This window comes from Phalacrocorax carbo, chromosome Z, assembly GCF_963921805.1.
Source record: "Phalacrocorax carbo chromosome Z, bPhaCar2.1, whole genome shotgun sequence".
Taxonomy (NCBI): Eukaryota; Metazoa; Chordata; class Aves; order Suliformes; family Phalacrocoracidae; genus Phalacrocorax; species Phalacrocorax carbo.
Window position 1 is genome coordinate 85,499,156 of NC_087548.1, and position 19,359 is coordinate 85,518,514.

At 45.3% G+C, this 19,359-nt stretch overlaps 1 protein-coding gene across 3 annotated transcripts; it reads right to left on the bottom strand.

Annotated features, from left to right (window-relative positions):
- Positions 1–928: 928 nt before the first annotated feature.
- Positions 929–19,308, bottom strand: ZBTB5 (zinc finger and BTB domain containing 5). Of its 3 annotated transcripts, XM_064439625.1 has the most exons (3): positions 19,140–19,308; positions 15,629–15,711; positions 929–5,515 (listed from the first exon to the last, which is right to left on the bottom strand). In XM_064439625.1, exon 3 carries the CDS (start codon positions 5,509–5,511, stop codon positions 3,487–3,489), a length of 2,025 nt encoding a protein of 674 aa, XP_064295695.1. In that variant the 5' UTR covers positions 5,512–5,515; positions 15,629–15,711; positions 19,140–19,308; the 3' UTR covers positions 929–3,486. The 3 variants fall into 3 exon arrangements, with proteins under 3 accessions (XP_064295695.1, XP_064295694.1, XP_064295696.1); XM_064439624.1 differs by lacking the exon at positions 15,629–15,711 and having other exon boundaries at positions 19,140–19,307; XM_064439626.1 differs by lacking the exons at positions 15,629–15,711; positions 19,140–19,308 and adding an exon at positions 17,192–19,057.
- Positions 19,309–19,359: the final 51 nt, after the last annotated feature.

The following is a 19,359-nucleotide window of genomic DNA, read 5'->3' on the forward strand; positions in this document are numbered from 1 at the left end:
ATCAAGGCTGCGGCAGGAGCAAGAATCCCTGCAAGCAGGTCAGCCAGCTGCAGGGCATCTCAAACAATCTGCATGAAACACCTTTAACATCGTCTCCAGAGCAGAGCTAGCCAGAAGACAGACCACCACATATTGACACATTGGCTCCATGAGAAACTAAACCACCCTGAGCCTGATCAAAGCCAGTACGGTGAAGTCCAGCCTCACTCCGCTGGTTCAAACTAGCTCACAAAGCATTGATGGGACAACGCAGTCCTTCGAGACTTCATACTGGCTCAAATATGGACCCACTTCTTCTTGACTAGGTATTACATGTCCCCTGAAAACTGGCAAAGCCCCAGCATAAAGCAGGCGGCTGGCTGCAGGCAGCAGTATGTGCTTGGCCTCTTTTGACAAATACGCCTACATGTGTGCCTACATTTCAATCGGATTGTTTTCCACTGCCAAGTGATCTAACAACACAAAGAGCCTGCTCAGCCAACACACAAACGCTACTTGTTTAGTCAATCCGTGATATGCTGTTGGCAAAGACACCAGGATAACAAACAGGTAAATCAAGTCAGACAAAATAGCACAAAAACGTAGGGTTTATTTTCAGATGTTTCATAATACTAACATACTGACATCTTCACACGAGGTTTCACTGTAGCATTTTTAAAGTTAAATTTTGAACAAAAGGCAGGGTGATAAGCTCTTTGACAACATTACCAGGCTTTGAGTTGAGGTACTGTCATTTTACAGTAGGGGACAGCTAAGTGGAAATACCAGTCTGAGATATTGCTTCATACTGGAAGACTAGGAAAGCAACAAGCCGGCCACAGGCTCCTGGGTTTGCAGTGTGTTCCTCCAGATGCACTAGATGTCAATGAATAATGAAATTTAAAGTTGCTACTTCCAAAAGTGCTCCAAGTTGATTTTTTTCTTAAAGAATGAATAAAGAAGTCCTCCTGCACAAGTTCTGATATTTCACAATTACATTAAAATTTTTATAAAAACAGACCAAAAGTACAGTTAAATATGTTTATCTGCTCAGATAAGTTCTTAATTACTCTCATCTCCTTACTCACATAGTTGCTTTATTCCTATGGATTGCAAAAATTCAAGGAATTCAGATGTGCTACAGGAAACAGATAGAAAATATATAAAACCCCCCTATATTAAAACCAAACACCAGAAATACAGGGAAGATCAAACACTCAGAACATTACTAATAAGGCGACACAAGAAAATATTGAAGTACAAAATACTGCATTTTATTGATGTTTCAGTGAGATTGCTTAGTATAGCTCAATGCTGTTAATCCCCGATATCAAAATTATTATCAAACAAAATGTGGCATAACCTAATGCTTTTAAAAAAATGCAGCACATTTCCTTAAAGCTTATAAAATCAAGAGCCAGAAATATGACCATTAGATAAATCCTATAACAAAATCTTACAGTTTGGAAGGAATTAATCATTCACTCTGTTTCCATGTTCCTGTTGACCCTGGATGCTCAAGGTGCAAATGACATGTTGACAAACATTCGGCATTTTTTTTTCCCTATGTAAAGCGGTGTAATTAGAGATGAAAACATTTCTTCATTAGCAGACTACTGTTTCACATAAAGTCAAGTGCAGAAAGATTCCCTTGCTTCCTTTGGTCTAACAATGACTGTTTGGTTTCTGTGCTTCACCAGTTTTGATAGTTCGTCCTGCTAAATGACCTACAGTACTGTGGATTAGGGTTTTATTTTCAGTTTGTCCAAATATAAGTCAGGGATGTTTAAGAAGGCTAACCATTAGATAGCACAAACCCCATAAAACTGCTGAACATCATCACACAGGATACCTTTGCTATACAGAATGAAAGAAAGAGGGGAAGGTTTGATTTTTTTTTTTAAATGTTAATGGAAAGCTGTTGCTCTGTGACTTTGATACCAGGAAATGCAAATCCTCTGCCTCTCCTCAGCAGAATGGACATGCTGTTGCCCTGACCCAGCTCCTACGTGGCAGAGCAACATTTATCAGCAGACGTGCTCCAAAATTTTACTTAGAAACCTAATATGCTGAACGCCAGTAGTTAGTTCATGTGCATCTTTAACAAAGAAAAAAGGACACTTCAGACAGTATTAGTTACAATGGTATCAAAGAGGAGGAAATTAAAACAAGATTTACACAATTCACTTGAAGAAAAATGATCACTGAATTTCTCCTATACAAAGTGTACAGTGCTATTTTATTAAATTAAATTTATTCTAGATTTTTTTTAATTTATGTGGAAAGGTACATTTATGACACTACTTTAAGTGGAAGGACTGGATTTGACAACTACATTTTATAGAAAGACATAAATAAATATGGCAAATTAGGATCATTCCTGACTGGTTTGATCTAAGGAACAATTCATAATTGTGAAGGAAAGTAAGTATGCAGAGGAGGAAATTAAAGCCTGAAGGTAAGTGTGTTAGAAAAGGACAATATGCTTACGCAGTAATGGGGATCAGATTGACTATCAGCATCTGGAACAGCAAGAGACTATCTTATACAGTAAAAAAAGCCATCACAAATTATCTCTCTCCTTCAAAATAACAAAGCAGACAATGACAAGCTCTTTTCAGACTTCTGTGTATATAGAGTTTTAACATAGGAGATACGAATTGGTTAAAATACTGCTAAGAATAGCACAAACAAGAAACAGTACTTCACTTATCACTTAATACAAGTTTCTACAGGAAAAAAAAAATATCATTCAAACATCCATGTCTTGCTGTATTCAAAGTATATATACATCTGGCCATTCAAAAGTTACTTGTCTTGGATTTAGTTTAAGCACCTTCATTACACAGTGTCCTTTACTACAAAACAGCCAAACATACATTCATAAACCTATAACTATTTTTATAATTAGCATATTTTAAAGCATTATGTCAGACAGGTGCATCCAAAGTTGGTTTTCTCTTTAAAAGATATGCAGTCTGTGTTAGTTACAGTAAACAGCTCTGGTATTACTGTCCATACATAATGCAGCAACTTGTTTTACAGGTCATTTATTTAAATGCTTTCACTTTTACAAAATACTTTAGAAAAAAACAAAAGAGGAAATATGCACTTCAGTTTTTCATTCTTGAAACGTGCTACTTCATGAGATAACTACACTCTCACCCCTCTGCCCTGCAAAGGTACTGATTAGCTTTATGGATCGTATCCCCATCAGCCCAAGGCCTGAACACACATCATAGTAATGCTTCACACATCTACACCGCGACTTCTGAGGATCTCCAAGTTCTTCGCTACCACACCCCTGTGAGGTAGGTACAGTAATATCCCCAATTGACAGAACCAAGACTTTTGTGTGTGTGGCACAATCACACATAAATATTCACTGACCAACACGAGCAGCCTCTCAGCCTGCAGCCTTGAAGAAAATAGTGTTCATGCTTCTGTGGTGTTTCAGGGAGCTAGATGTCTGCACTGGCGCTCTCCTGCAGGCCTGGGTGGAGAGGGTTAAAGCAAAGTGCTAGGCAGATTGCTGCTCTGCCACCTCAGGCAGGTTGTCTTGGAGTGTTTGTACAGGTGGCTGGACTGGCTGAACCGCTTGCCACACTTCAGGCAGGCATAAGGCTTTTCTCCTGTGTGCACACGGATGTGTTTCTTGCAGTCCGTCAAGGTCAAAAACGTCTTGCAGCAGATCTTGCATGCATACTTGCGCGCACCTTCTACAACCAAGACATTGTGCTCAGATAAGGCCTTCTTGCATTTTGAAAGGACATCTGCAGATGCCCTTGTCAGCTGTGGCGGACCAGCTTGCGATGGATGACCGTTTTCAAAGGAAGTGGTCCCATTCATGATCAGCTGGGAACTGGATGAGTTATCTTGCAGTTGGGAGCTCCTGACAGAGGTCACCACAGGCATTTTGGGGGCTATGCGGCGGTAGCCAGGAAAGCTGCTAGCTCCACCTCTTACTGAGCCCATCATTGCCCTTGAGAGGGAGTGCAAGCCCAAGCCTGACCGTGGAAAATCCATGCCAAACTGTTCTGCTGCCCGGTACCCAGAAGTCTGTACACAGGGGAGACCCATCACATCCTGCATTGGTCTAACAAAATGAGAGTCTGCAGGCTCACTGAACGGATTCTCGACATGAGAGACAGTGGCAGATGAATGGCCACCAGCAGGCCCCGACTCTGGACTCATCAGGTAAGAGGCATCACTGTCCATTCTGCAGTCACTGGTAGTATTTGGAATGTTGTCATCACTGTTTTGACTAGCACCAAAGCTACCACCTCTGCTTTTATTTAGAAAATTTGAGATACTGAAAGCAGACTTGTGTTCCAGGTTATTTGACACCTCCATAATATGGATGTCTCCCACCCTATCAGTACTGGACTGGGGGTCAGAAAAGCTGCGATCACTGCTCTCAGGACTCAGTTCTATCTTCTCTGCACTCACTACTCCTCCTTCCACTTCAACAGACTCACTGCCCTCTGCTTGGGAAGTGACATCACTCACCTCATCTTGAGGCTCTGGGGAACTCAAGGGCTCAGATTTCACTACCACCCTCATGTGCTCCTTTTCATTCAGACTGACCTCTGGATTCTCACATGGGAAGTTATTCTTCTCAGAAGCAGCCTCCTGGTCAAAGCTCGTTTCCACCTGTGTTGCCTGGGATGCCATGGACATCTGTGAAATGTTTCCTCCACTGTTGTCAGACTGACTGGGCACTTGAGCATCTTCCTGAGCACTGAAAGACTGATCAAACATAATAGTATTAACCTCCTGGTTATCAGCAACAGCGTCGGCCTTAGAGTTGTCTACAATCTTCAGTGAATCAGGCGAGAAGAAATCTTCCCGTGAATGAACTACTGTCTGCCCACTCTCTGCAGTCACATCAGAAACAGACTCATCCATAGTAGGCCTGATGCGCTGTCTGGCCCGATCTTCAGAAGACTGTTTACGTTTGTGGAGGCGACGGATAGGAAAAGTAGTGCGCTGCTCGATGTTACTTCTCATTGAGGAGCTCATAGTACTTGGTTGTTCCTCTGTGTTCTGAGTGGAATTTAATGCAGAGCTCACGATGCTCAGTCCAAGCTGCTGGAGCATGAAAGACCTCTGCATGCGTGCATTTTGCTCTTGAACTCTATCACTTGCTGGAGACATTGGCAGTGTCCTGGTAGTAAGGTAGTGTTTGCATGCTTTAACAACTGAGTTCAAATGTAAGTGAGAAGCAGCCAGCAAGACATCCATAACATTGCTCTCCCCAAGCATTAGTGTGGAAGTATACATCATGTCTATCAAAGCAGCAAAAGCTTCTGCTGTTACCACTTCACTGTCCAGCTGAATCATATTCATAGTCTGATCCCCTTCTGCTACAGTAAACAGAGCTCGGAAATGGGTGCTACACGCTGCCAAAACAGAGCGGTGGGCTTTGAAATGCCTGTTTCCCACCACAATGACACAGTCGCAAAGCTGGCCATGAAGCCTCTGGTAGTTGAGCTGCTGAAAGATTTGCTCAAAATGTCCTGGAAAATCCATGATCCTGTAAGACAAAACAGAACAAACTGTAATAATAAAAATGGCTGAAGTCCTATTCAGACCACAGAGAAACCAGGTTTTAAAATGAAAGTTGATGTCCGAAAGACAGAGGAACAATAACTAATCTTAATGTTCTACTGCCACATTGGTACCGTATCAAAGCTGGCAACCTTGTGGAGGAGGACGAGGAAGAAATTACAGGTTCTGCCATGGAGCTGACCTAGTATAACAGCCGCCTCAACATCAGCCTTGTCAGAGTCAGCTCTGCTGCAAACTGAATAACACTGGTCATTTCGCCTCCATTCGCTCCTGTCCAAACTAAAACACATTCTTTATAAAACATTTAATCCTGTTTTCTGAAAAAACCTAACTGTGAATAATCTACTGCAACCTTTGATAAATTGCTCGTTATTACATAATCTCCCACTGAAAAGTCTAAACTTTAATTGTCATCTCATTTAATCCAGTTTCACCTTCTACAATTGACTTTCTGCACAGTTTCTCAGCTACTGTGCAGAACTGTCATTCAACTACCTGCTTTTCACAGAGAAACATACAAAAGAGACTTAATGGAAAAGAAGGGAGATACTCCTGCACTGGAACAAGTGGTCAGCTCTTATCTGAAACTGCCACCTTTAGCTATCAGAAATGCAGTGCAATTTTCTTATTCACTATAGTCAGGTGAGATGCATCGAAGTCTGTTTTTCCCACAAAATAAATAAAATGGTAGAAAGATAGCAGAGTTTGCTGATATTAAGAGCTGTCTGCACTGGCTGTTTCTTGTGAACCTGCTTGGTCCATAAGGACATTATTGGAAGCTTTTGACAAAATGATGTACTAAACATGACAACTGGACAAACTCAGGTGTGTTTTTTTCTTAAATTTCCATTAACAGAACATAAATAAAATCTTAGTAGACTCATGTTAGGACTAAATAGGTGACCTTCAGTGATACCTCTTCTTTTTCTCATGACAAATCAACAAAGTATAAGATTTGGGGAGCAGAACAGTTGCAAATATGGGGCATACGCACACACATTTTTGTGTTCTTGATTTATTTTTCAACAGCTGTACAACAGTATCATGTGACACAAGACTATAAAGCAGCTAAAATAAAAGATCACACAGAAAGAATTATACTTGTGAAGAGGGATCAAATGTGAGTCTCCAATTTAGAAATTCTGCCCTCAAATAGACACATGCTGTGAACAAACCATGCACTGTTTGCAAACCTGCACGGCCACAAACTATATCAGTAAATGGCATATGAAGCTTCCCATAGTCATGTTTGACCAGTAAATAAAAGTATGCTCAGAAATAATGTTCATATTTAAAAATCTCTGCAGTTCTTTCACTTTATACAATGACTTTGCTCAGAAGGTATGCTCAGGCCAGAGACAGTGGTTGCCAAGTACACACATTCATTCAGAGGAAAACAGGTACAGCTGTTGATTTAGATTGTCAATTACTTTGCAATTTTATTCACCTGGATGGACATAAATTAACTATTTACTTGTAAGGATCAGCAGAAAAAGCAAAACCTCAGAAATGCAAAGAGCAACTGCCAAGATCACAGGCATAGAGCAAGAGCAGCACACAACCCCAAAGGCTCCTTCAGCCTGCAGAAATGCACAGCCTGCAGCAGCTCGAAGCTCTGTGCCCTCCTTTGCTGCAAGGCAAAAGGCAGTAAGGGAGGCAGGGCAGGCTGAGGAATACCACCTTTGAGACACATACTGCTGTAAGGCCCTGCTGGTAAAGGCAATACACAGAAGGTCACTGATGGATTTGTAAGGCATCGGTGATGCATATGTAAGCAGGCAGCTGTAGAATTAGAAAGATCCATGGGCTTCCAGCAGCAAATCAGCTCCAACTAGAAAAGTACATCTGCAATGTTCCACAGCCTTGGATTATCACCATTAACACGTCAAGGGAAAGCAGAACAGTTCTTGATCCTCTTTTATAAAGGATACACATCTTTTGAACTAGTTCGGGAGTTATTCTGCAAGCAGCAAGGGATTAGGTTTCTTATTAGGAAACAAAGTTAACACATGCTCTGTGTGCCCTTGCTCCCTTCACAATAACCCTGCTCGCTCCCCAGCCACACCCCAACCCACCGAATCCCCCCAGGCCCCAGAGGGAGCTCAGGCTGGGCCTGGTGCTGAGCGAGCTTTCCCAGTCACACCATCCGGTGGTGGAGCGGAACAAACGCGAGCTGAACACATGCTGCGCTCTCCATCCAGTGAGGGTACAAAGCCAGGCCCCCCTTTTCTATCAGGCCTACAGCTGCAAACCTTGTTGGACTTAAAATACTAGTTTCCATAGTCAAAACTTGCCAGCGTCTCCAACAGCTACGGATGGGATGGGCAGCGCAATTTTACTCTGTAACACTTCTTGTCACTAGATAACAAGTTTTGGGTCATCAGGGATGGGAGACTACAGACAGCTCTCCGGTAGGAAGACCTTAGATGCAGATACTGTCCATTTTTAGCCTGTCTTGAGGCTACTTTGGACACTACTGTGTGATGAACAGCTACAATTTTCTGATTCCCAGGCCTATGAAATCCCTTATGGGCAACCTGGACAAACAAAGGGACCTACTCAAGTTTGCAGCTTTTGCTGCTCTTTAACTATCAGACTACATTAAAATTAAGGGAATCAGTAGTATAGTAGGCAGAGAGATCTCAATTCATGCCAGAGGAGGTGGCAAACTAACATAAAAGCACAAAGACTAAAACTATTAAGTCACAAAATAAATCTCTCAGAACAGGGCCTGCCTGCCTCAGCTGCCAGGCTGGAGCTAATGTAAGAGCAGCTGCTGCTCCCCAGCTGAGGCAGCTCGCATTCACCCACCTCCTCCTTCTCTAAGGCACACGACATACACTTTGCAGGTCTTCGCTGAAGAAAGATTTCACCATAAAAGAGGGGACCCTGAAACTCACTGACCTTGGGCAGCAGGACAAAAGGAAGACAGGGAGCCTGTGACAAGAGCCTCGAGTCCCAGCAGGAAGTGTCTGGAATGTGGCAGGGGCAAGGGCTGCTTTGTGAGCAGTGCTGCTACATCGCCGTCTGCCTTTGCTGCTCCTGCACATCTGGTTAAACACATGCCCTCTTTTGTTCCAGCAAGCACTGTGCAAGGACGACCTCCTCTCTAAGGAAAGCTGCCCTCCAGACAGGCATATCTGCAAAGTTGAAAGGGGACTGCCAGACAATTCTTCTGTTATCTCTTTTGCTGGAGTCTGAGATGGGCTAGGTGTTATGCCAGAGATAGTAGAATGGTTTAGGTTAGAAGGGACCTTGAAAGCTCACCTAGTCCAACCCCCCTGCAGCGAGACCAGGGACATCTTCAACTACATCAGGTTGCTCAAAGCCCCCTCCAACCTGACCTGGAATGCTTCCAGGGATGGGACATCGACCACCTCTCTGGGAAACCTGTTCCAGTGTTTCACCACCCTCATAGTAAAAAATTTTTTCCTTATATCCAGTCTAAATCTACCCTCCTTTAGTTTAAAACCCTTTTCCCTTGTCCTGTCACAACAGGCCCTGTTAAAGAGATTGCTCCCATCTATCCTATAGACCCCCTTTAAGTACTGGAAGGCCACAATAAGGTCTCCCCGCAGACCTCTTCTCCAGGCTGCACAGCTGCAACTCTCTCAACCTGGCCTTGTAGGAGAGGGGCTTCAGCCCTTGGACCATTTCTGTGCCCTCCTCTGGACCTGCTCCAATAGGTCCATGTCCTTCCTGTGCTGAGGGCTCCAGAGCTGGGACGCAGCACTCCAGGTGGGGTCTCACCAGAGCGGAGCAGAATCCCCTCCCTCACCCTGCTGCCCATGCTGCTGGGAATGCAGCCCAGGATACGGTTGGCCTTCTGGGCTGTGAGCACACACTGTTGGCTCATGTCCAGCTTTTCACCCACCAGTACCCCCAAGCCCTTCTCCACAGGGCTGCTCTCAATCCCTTCATCCCCCAGCCTGTATTGATACCAGGGGTTGCCCTGACCCAGGGGCAGGACCTGGCACTTGGCCTTGCTGAACCTCATGAGGCTCTCCCAGGCCCACCTCTCCAGCTTGTCCACGTCTCTCTGGATGACATCCGTCCTGGTGTGTCAACTGCACAGCTCAGCTTGGTGTCATCTGCAAACCTGCTGAGGGTGCACCCGATCCCACTGCCTATGTCACTGATGAAGATATTAAATAGCACCAGTCCCAGTACAGGCCCCGGAGGGACACCACTCATCACCGGTCTTCATCTGGTCATCGACGCTCTGGATGTGACCATCCAGCCAGTTCCTTATCCACCAAACAGTCCACCCACCAAATGCATCTCTCTCCAGTTTAGAGAGAAGGATGCTGTGGGGGACAGTGTCAAAGGCCTTACAGCAGTCCAGACAGATTACATCGACAGCTCTTCCCTTGTCCACTGACAAGATAATGCTCTATCCTTGGTTTCATGGGACTAAAACACAGGCTCTAAGGGGAATCGGGGAGGGGGGTGGGGGGGGTGGGGGTGGCCAAGGCAAGAGTTGCCAGAGCAACAAAGCAACTCTTTCACTCCATTTAGAGAGCCATTACTATAGCATCAGTGTGCTCTTGGGGGGTCTGGATGTTGGTTGGCTTTCTGTCCACTTCACTCCCCAGTCAAGTGCAACAGCTCTAAGGAACCACTTCACAGCTGTAGGGCTATATGCAGGGCTGACTGCATAGTGTATAACGCTACAGCTGACTGGCAGACACCTTGGGAAGTCCCAGGCACCTACCACACCAGGAACGCCACGCCACCGTCTTTCCTTAAGGACCAGAACTGCAGGACACCATGGTATTATTTACAGTGACTTCCCAAAATGCAGCAGTGCTGAACCATAATCACCACCACCTAGGCAGCTAAGACAGGAGCACTTTGCTTTGCCCATTTGCAACCAAGAACAGAATCGTTCCACTTGTACCTTCACTGCAGAAAGCACAGGGCCCAGCAGAGACGGCTCCAGCTTCAACAGTCATCAGAAGCAAGCTGTTCAAAAGCACATAAGCAGTTCGCAGTCTGCGCACTGCTTTAGGTCATTTTAGGAAATGCACTCTAGAAGATATAAAATACCTGAGACCTCATGCATTGCCCTTATCGCAGGAGGTGGTGTGCTTCAGAAGGCTATGTAGTAACACATTTGAACCAATGTCCAGAGAAGCCTGGAGGTGGAAGACACCAAACCACACAAGGATACGATTTCACATCAGTAAAAAGACTGGGCTGGACTCCAGAAAGGAATATTGGTTACAGGGATAGAGCAAAGTATTTCTGCCCAGGCAGCAATATATATTTGAACCAGAAAAAACAGTCAAGAGTCGTTGTTTTGACCAATGATTTGGGATTTCAGAATTCAGAGAGACACCTTGCTTACAGTCACCAAAAGTGATTGCACCCTTTGTGCACCTGAAACAAGACAAATCCTAGTTTTGCTTCAAATATTAATTTTGATTTGTACTGAACTTTTACTACACCATAAAGGCTAAAGTCTTCAAACCAGAATCAACAAACAGACCCCACAGTGAGGTTAATCAAGATCCGTTGAAAATTATAAAACTAGATTTGAGTTTTAAACATTGCATACTATAAACACACCACATTCGGCAAGATATCAGCTACTTTGGGTTACTCAATACATTAAAGGCACCTAAGTCAACATGAAATATGTATCAGTGACTTATTTCCGGATATGCACATTTGGTCTGCCTTTCACTTCTGCTTTGGTCATATGTTGCCTATCAGCAACAGCTGGCCATAAAGACTCCCCATAACCACCCACGGGCTGCACATCCCCACTGTTCCTCTATCAAATGACCCAACATCTGCAGCATGTGACGGGTGGCATCCCATCACATGGTGTGCAAATGCCTGTTCAAATGAAGGACAGAGATGCTCCCAGCTGAGTAGTCACTGGTTTCAGTAGCCAGTCTCTGCAGCCTTTCTGAGGCTCACAGTCAGCTCCAGTTAACATCCTGGGGACTCAAGGAATGTTAGATGAAATCTTCTGCTGAATGAGATCAAATCAGTGGGGCTCGGGAGGCATCAGTGGTACAAACAGCAGACACTGAGTCCAGTGGCCTTTTGGAGAGTAGCGGGAAAGGGAAAAGCTTAGTTCTATAATCAAACAAATGACCACAGATGAGTGAAAAGAAACTATACCAAATTGTTTAGCTACAAGTGGGTTTACTGTAACTAATATATATAACATAATAAATAGTCAGAGCCAGGAAAGTTTTAAGGGCAAGCAATGGAAAAAATATCTACAAAATTCTGTTCTGCCTGTTCCTGGACTAAGGCCAGGAACCAGCAGGGTCAGAACCAAAGAAACACTCATTCACATAATGCAGTAAAACTACTGAACTCTTTGCCACAGGCAAGTACACATGAAGTCAAGAGCCATTACCTATATTCATTGAAGAAAAATCAGTTGAGAGCTACTAAATATTCAGATGCCACCTCCACCTGGGGAAGGTATAGTTTTATATATACTTACCACTCTGGCTTTCAGTTTGAGTTTGCTTTGGTATTTTTGGAAGAGTTTTAGGAGAGAACTATGAATTTTTTTAATGTAAGACTAGTTTGGTAAAATTTAATAAGGAAGTACTTTCTCCCTAACATTTTGATTACACACTTAAAAAGATAATTAACCTTTGAATAAAAAGCAAGTTCAGTAGGTATTTAAATATTTAACTTGACTTTTCACTGCTAGAGGAAAACATGCCACAGCATATCCAACAGCCCAAAAGAGGCAAGGCTGCTACTGCTCAACCTCCCCAGACCCCGAAGGGGAGTAGTGGGAAATGGCACATTCCCAGTGGGCACAAATGCATGGAGCACCCGTATACACTCAGCTCTCACACAAACAGAGCAGCAGCAGATATGTTGCCCTGCTCCCCTCTCTGACGGGCCAGGATGGAAGTCCATCTGCAAGAACATACATACAGGCATACGAGCTAGACCCCTCCAGCAGCTGGCCCTCCCAGCAGCTGCACCCTGGGTCCCAGTCTCCCCACCTCCAGTCTGCAGTTATACGAGCCCCCGAGGCCAGAGCCTGGCTCCCATTGCCCAAACAGTCTGTCAGAGGTACACAGTGGCAGCCAGGACTCCCCTGGTCCCACAGCTGACCTTCCCACGTTCTCACCCCTAAAGACCCAGGGACTCTCACACCCAATGCTGCCCTCAGGGACATATGGACCCCATTGCTCCCAGGCCACTTCACTGCCTCATCTAGGTTGATCTTCACTGGCCACCAGACACTTGCACACCCGCACTTGCTCCAGTTCATGCCCCATGGGCACAGGGACCCTCCACCCCATGGCCTGACCCGCACGGCTGCACTCATGCCAACCAGAGAGTCCTCACCAGAGCCAGGAAGGAATTTCATTAGGAGCAGGACAGACGGCATTAATCAGGTGCAGGTCACAGCAGGCAAGCATACTGACCAAACTGCCTACATGCAGCCGGCCTTTTTAGTCCCCTATATTTTAGTCCCTCTATATTTCCACACCTGTTCCTCCCTGGATCCCCTAAACCCCTCCTTTGCCCCACTTTTGGTTCCTCCCCTAAACATCCTGTAATAAGTCCTGTGGGGTCCCAAGCTGTTTTCCTTGCAGCCTATGTGTTCCAGCAGTGGGCAGCAAACCCCTTAGTCCGACAGAGCTGTTCTGCAACTCACTGTGATGGGTCATGCCGGGACACTAGGCAAAGGCTTTGCTGGGACTGCCCTGGCAGGGGCCTAGACAAGGTGCTCCTTCCTTGGGGTCCTTGATTTGCATTCCCACCTGTGCCCCTGTGCTCTTCTGGGCCTGCAACAGGCTAGCTCCAGGAATGGGCCTGGGAGCAGCCCTACAGGGTACTGTTTGTGCCTCCCCTGGGGCTGTGCAGAGGAGCCTAATCATGCAAACGAACATTCATGGTGGCACATACTAGCTGTTGTTCGGTCTTGTGTGTTGGACAAGTAAAACATCTGTATTTAATTAATGTTAGTAAAATATTCCTCATATATGTGGATGAAGATAAGGCTCAAATTTCTAAAACTAAGCCTTCCATATTAAAAAAACATCAGGATTAAAAATACCTAACTAGGAAAATGATGTGCAAGTGTTCTGAAATTCTAGGAAAAAAGACCTACAATTTACAATCACATAGCCTGTTCATTAATCTCCCGTTAGTTATTAACCTCAGAGTCTCTCTGTCAGCTCCAACCAAATTTAACAGAGAGGACATTAGATACTGAGTTCCCACATTTTTTGTTGAAGTTGGTGCCTGGTTACAGCAGAAGCCAAATTTATAAGGACTGCTTCTCAGAGTCATAATTAATTCCCTTATTCTCTTAAACAACACAGAACACGCCAAACCAAAAGGAGCCAGCTGGCCAGTTTGCACACAGCTATGAATGAGGCACTCGTGCTGCCATCTGCCCAGCCAGGCAGGTAGCAAACAAAAGGGGCAGCTGGTAACACAATCACATAGCAGGAGAAGGGATACTATAGATTTTACCATAGGAATTCAGATTTATTAGCACATATTTCTACTGTTTTAAAGTTAAAAATGTCTTCATATGGTTTCTTTCTATTTCTTGAATGATTAGCATTAACAGTACTATGTAGACTTACAGCCCCTTTTTCCATCAAGTCCCTCTGCTCTAATACTTAAGCTGCAGCAAGATGGGACAAGCCAAGTATTTAAGTACACTTACACTGAAACTACTGCAGAATCAAAAACTTATCTCACTTCGTTCAAAAAGTTAACTCACTATAAAATAGTGTGAAAAATAACAACTCTGAATAACGATCTACTTAAAATTTTATTACTGTGTCCAATACTATAGCACAGTTTAGATTATACTGCAATCCTGAGCCACTGTCAAGAAGTCAAACATACGTAGTCAAACATGAGTTTCCCCTAAAAAAGCTTTAAAAAATGTTTGCAAAGTAATTGATTTTGTGTTACTAAAACCAACAACAAAAGCTGCCTCGACTAACCATTCAGTAGAATTATATCAGAAGAAAACTCACAAATACTCTACTGAAAACTTTAGACTAGGTATTTGTCCTTACCAGACAAACGAAGGAAAATCTATTACTTGTACCTCAAACCCCATTCCTAACATTCTGCATTTAAATGCATCTGATATTCTAGGTATCAAGCCTGCAGGAATCTCTGGCGTACACCCAAAACTTGAGTGTGCAAACACAAAATTAATAACTTAGCTTAAATTACATTTTACAAAACATTACAATACACTTGTACTGTGCTTAACCATTGTGCTTGAAATAATACATCTCAAAAAGCTTCCCTGAAGCCTGAAATACAAACATAAACCTAGATACGAGTCAGTGATACAAGTGTTATTTTAGAAAATACTTTCTACTACCAGTTTCGTTGGTTTTTTTAACAAGCCAGCAGAACAGTGGGAGAGTAGATACAGAAAGAAAAGGAAGTCTTCACCTTCTCTGACATCTTCAGCAAGTTTTGCCACTTTGAAATGCAGAGGGCTTACATTCTCTGCTCTGAGAGTGCTTTCAAATGGAAGATATGGCGGAATTTTAATTAACAGTAGTTAAAATGATTTCTGGATTTGCCCCATAAAACTGAAGCAGACTCTAGTGTTACATCGCTTCAGTGTATGTGACAATACAGTGAGTGCCCGCCATGAAAGGCGTTTTTTGTGTGTGTCTGACAAGCACCTACAACTAGAGACTGATGACTGACAGCTGAGCTTACAGCATCTCATTTGAGGTGTTTCCTTAGGCAGGTTTTATATATAGTTCAACTCACACATCTTATCTCCCTATTGTCAAGGAGGATGAGTTACAACTTGTCTAAGAATCAGAAAGGATAAGCTGCACTGCAGAAGCTGCTGCTGGTGGCATCAGCCCTCCAGAGAAGAGTCAGAGATTAGCATATGGCTTAGTACTTTCTCATCACCTGAAAAGTACTGCAAATAGTCCAACCTATGGCAACACCAACTCATTAACAAACAGTAACAGCATAGTCTGCCAGCTGCAAAGAGCATCTTTGAAAGGAGCATCAAAAGGCTTCCTTAAAAAGGCTAGATTTTTCCTAGACACTCTTAGTTATCTACAGAAACAGATGCTACCTGTGACATGGCCATCCTCCAGCTTCCTCATGTTCCCACTCACCTCCTCCAAGCCCTGTGATGCACCTCTCAGTCTTCAGATCCTGCAGCACAGTGTGATAGTTCAGAGGAAGAAACAAAGGATGAGACTGAAAAGTGACACTGCTGCATTTTGATGTGCTATCTCAGCTTGTCACTGGGAAGGTTGTTTCTTTGTTGTAATTCCACTATTTAACACACCTGTACTGCTGTATGTTCTGAACAGACTGAACACTGTTTCCTTGTAATTCCTGGCTAATTCGAGGTCAGTACCACAGCTTTCACAGGCATCAGTCTCTCAGAAGAGTTGACATATGCTTCTCTGGTCAACTTACTAAAGCACGGTGCTTTCTAGGTATCCGTAAGAAACAGGAAAAGATGATCATGGATTCTATTCTTGATCTTATGAAGGTACAAAACTATCTAGTATGAGAAAACAGCTGTTCCCAAGAGCACAACTGGTTTTTAGGCACTGCACAGGGAAAGACCTGAAGAAAGCTGTTCGGGCAGTGTTGCAAAGGCAAAAGCATAGAACGCTGCTACACAGAACTGGCAACACAGTTATTTAAGGGCATGAGAAGACAAACTGCCATCAGTGAGGACTGATCTGGACTCACAGTTACGTTATCAGCTCAGAAAAAACTCTCCTGAGGTTCGTGGTACCACGGCAGTCTCTGTCACTGCCATCCTCCTCTCACAAGAATGCCCAGCTCTGCAATGGAAAATCAGTTGCCAGCTTCTCCTGCCTACCATCATGAAGCAAACCACAAACACCAAAGCTCTGCAGGCAAAGATCCCAAAGGAAAGCGCAGCCACAGACAGCTCGTTGCCAGCATGATGTCTTCTTGTTCAATATGGCAATAATTTCTAAATCTAGCTCTTCAACTTCACTATTTACTGCAGATTCAATAATTTTGAACAGTCCCGTTCAACCACCTTTCTTTGTGGTACATTTGCTTAAGCTTTTAACCCCAGTGAAACTAGGATTAACTGCATAATGAATAAATCTACTTTTGCCAGGATCGAAGTAACAAATATAAGTTTGCCACCACCACAACGGATTAACTAGTATTACATGTCTTCAGCCTAAGCAAATAACTATATCCCCAAAACTGATTCAACAGATGACTATTGTATTCCAAATGCGAATTGTTGAATTACCTCCCAAACTCGTTTCAATAACTCTTCTTCTAACATTATCATTTGACGCTCAAAAGGGAAGAAAATCTATGTGGATGTACTGTACAGTTCTGTCTATTTTGGCATTGTGGTGGGTCAATCAGACACCCACCCGGCACTCTCTCACTCCCCCTCCTCAGCTTGATGAGGGAGGAAGTGAGATGAAAAGCTTGTGGGCTGAGATAAGGACAGAGAGATCATTCACCAATTAGCATCCAAAATGCTCATCTTTGGGAAGACTAATTTAATCTATTGCCTATTAATAATAGAATAGGACAGGAAAAAAAGAAAAACCAAAACTAAAACCACCTTCCCCCCACCCTTATTCCTTCTTCCCAGGCTCATCTTTACTTCCAACTCTTTTACCTCCTCCCCTCCAAGCAACACAGGTTAAGCAATGGGGGTTGTGGTCAGTTCATAACGCTTCATCTCTGCTGCTACTTCCTCCTCATGCTCTTCCCCTGCTCCAGTGTGAGGTCCCTCCCTCAGGAGACAGTCCTTCACAAACCTCTCCAATGTGGGTCTTCCCACGGGCTACAGTTCTTCACGAACTGCTCCAGCGTGTGCCCCTTCCATGAGGTGCAGTCCTTCAGGAACAGGCTGCTCCAGTGTGGGCTCCCCTCCATGGGGCCACAGGCCCTGCCAGGAGCCTGCTCCAGCATGGGCTCTCCAGAGGCTGCAGCTTCCTCCAGGGCACTTCCACCTGCTCCACCACGGACCTCCATGGGCTGCAGGCAGGGGACCTGAATCACTGTGGTCTTCACCATGGGATGTTGGAGTCTGCAGGGCTGTTTCTCTCACACTTTCTTACTCCTTTCTCTCAGCTGCTGTCACACAGCACTATTTACCTCCTCTGTTATCACAGAGGTACTACCACCATCGCTGACGGGCTCAGCTTTGGCCAGTGGTGGGTCCATCTTGGAGCTGCCTGGAACGGGCTCTGGCTGATATGGAACAGCTTCTGGTATCTTCTCACGGAAGCCACCCCTGCAACCCTCCTCCCACCACCAAAACCTTGCCACAAAACCCAATACAAGCATGTACTAATGAAGAATTAAAAACAAAACATTGTCTTAATCAAGGTCTAAAAGTCCCACTAAAGGGTAACAATTTACATGGTTCGTGTGTATTATGCTGAATTAAATAAATTCCTTCTAAGTAATTTTTGAAAGGTGGAGGAAGAAATTAAGCAGCTGTTGTCCATTCCAAGATGGTAACTTCCTCCTCTGTTTTCACACAGACCCCACTCCAGGTCTACTTTTCCCTTGTAACATATGGGTTTACAGTAGAGTGCAACACGGTTACCAGCTTGACCACTTCAGGGCTTGCTTTTGTTAGCATGACCACGAGAAAAACCGGCAGTGAGTTAGGTCAATTCTGCAGACACAACACACATATTCCAGAGAAGCAACTGGTGTGCATGCGACTTCTGTACATCAACAGTACATGTAACACCTCTCCAACCGTATGCTGTCCTCCACAAGATAAACTTCAATTCTTATGCCAAGTACACAGAAATTATGTTTCTTTGAAAATTCCAGAACATTAAATTAATGGACAAATAAGGAAGACTGTTGTTCCTGAGCTCATTCCCGATTGCACTGAAAGGCTCTGTACTGAAGAATTTAGTTGTATGGGGTTTGTTTTTTTTTATCACCTGGAACATCCAAGTTTTATATCTCTCTGAAGACTCAAGATAACACCTACATCTCATTCTTCCATCATTAGTAGTTAAAAATACATCCAGAAATTTAATTTTGGATCTTACACAAACACCACCGTGCAGAAAAGGAAAAGGCCCTCCAGAGACTCCTCGTCAAACACAGCGTCCCACGCGCAGCACCGCAGTTTTGTCTGTCCCGACCAGGTCAGGGTCAAGCGCGCTTCAGGGTCGCCGAGCGCCGGCTGCGGTCCACGGCGTCCGAGCAGAAGGAGCGCCCGGCCGCCGCAGGGGCCCTCCGCGCCCCATCGCGTCAGGCCCGCCGGCGGCACGCCCGCGCCCCACGCTCCCCGCCGGCCGGCCTCCAGCGGCCCCCCCTCTCCCGTCCGCGACGAGGCCGCCCCCGGCCCGTCCGCAGCTCGCCGTCCTCCCGGCCGCCGCCGCCTCTCGACGGGCTCGCGGCTGGCCCGTCGGGGGTGCCCGGAGCGCGGGGGGCGGCAGCCCCACAGCGCGCGCACCCTCCGTCCCGGCCCTGCCACACACGTTACCCCCGCCCCGCGCGCTCCCAACCGCCTCCGTACTCCCCCCAAACCCCCCCCCGCCCCCCCGCGCTGGCACCACCCGCCGAGCCCGCCGCCGCCCCCCCCCCCTCACCTGCGGTCCCCGCCTCCCCCGCTGCCTCTGCTCTCCGGGCGGGAAGGGCCACGACGGGGCGCCCCGGGAGGCGGGAAGGGCCGGGCGCGGCCGTCGTCCTCGGCCCTGCGGCCCCGTCCCCACTACCCCGGCTCCGCCCCCACAGGCCCTGCGCAGCGGCGGCTTCGCCGGCAGCTGGAAGTGATGCCATCGCGCAGCCGCCCCCTCCCGGTTTGCCGCC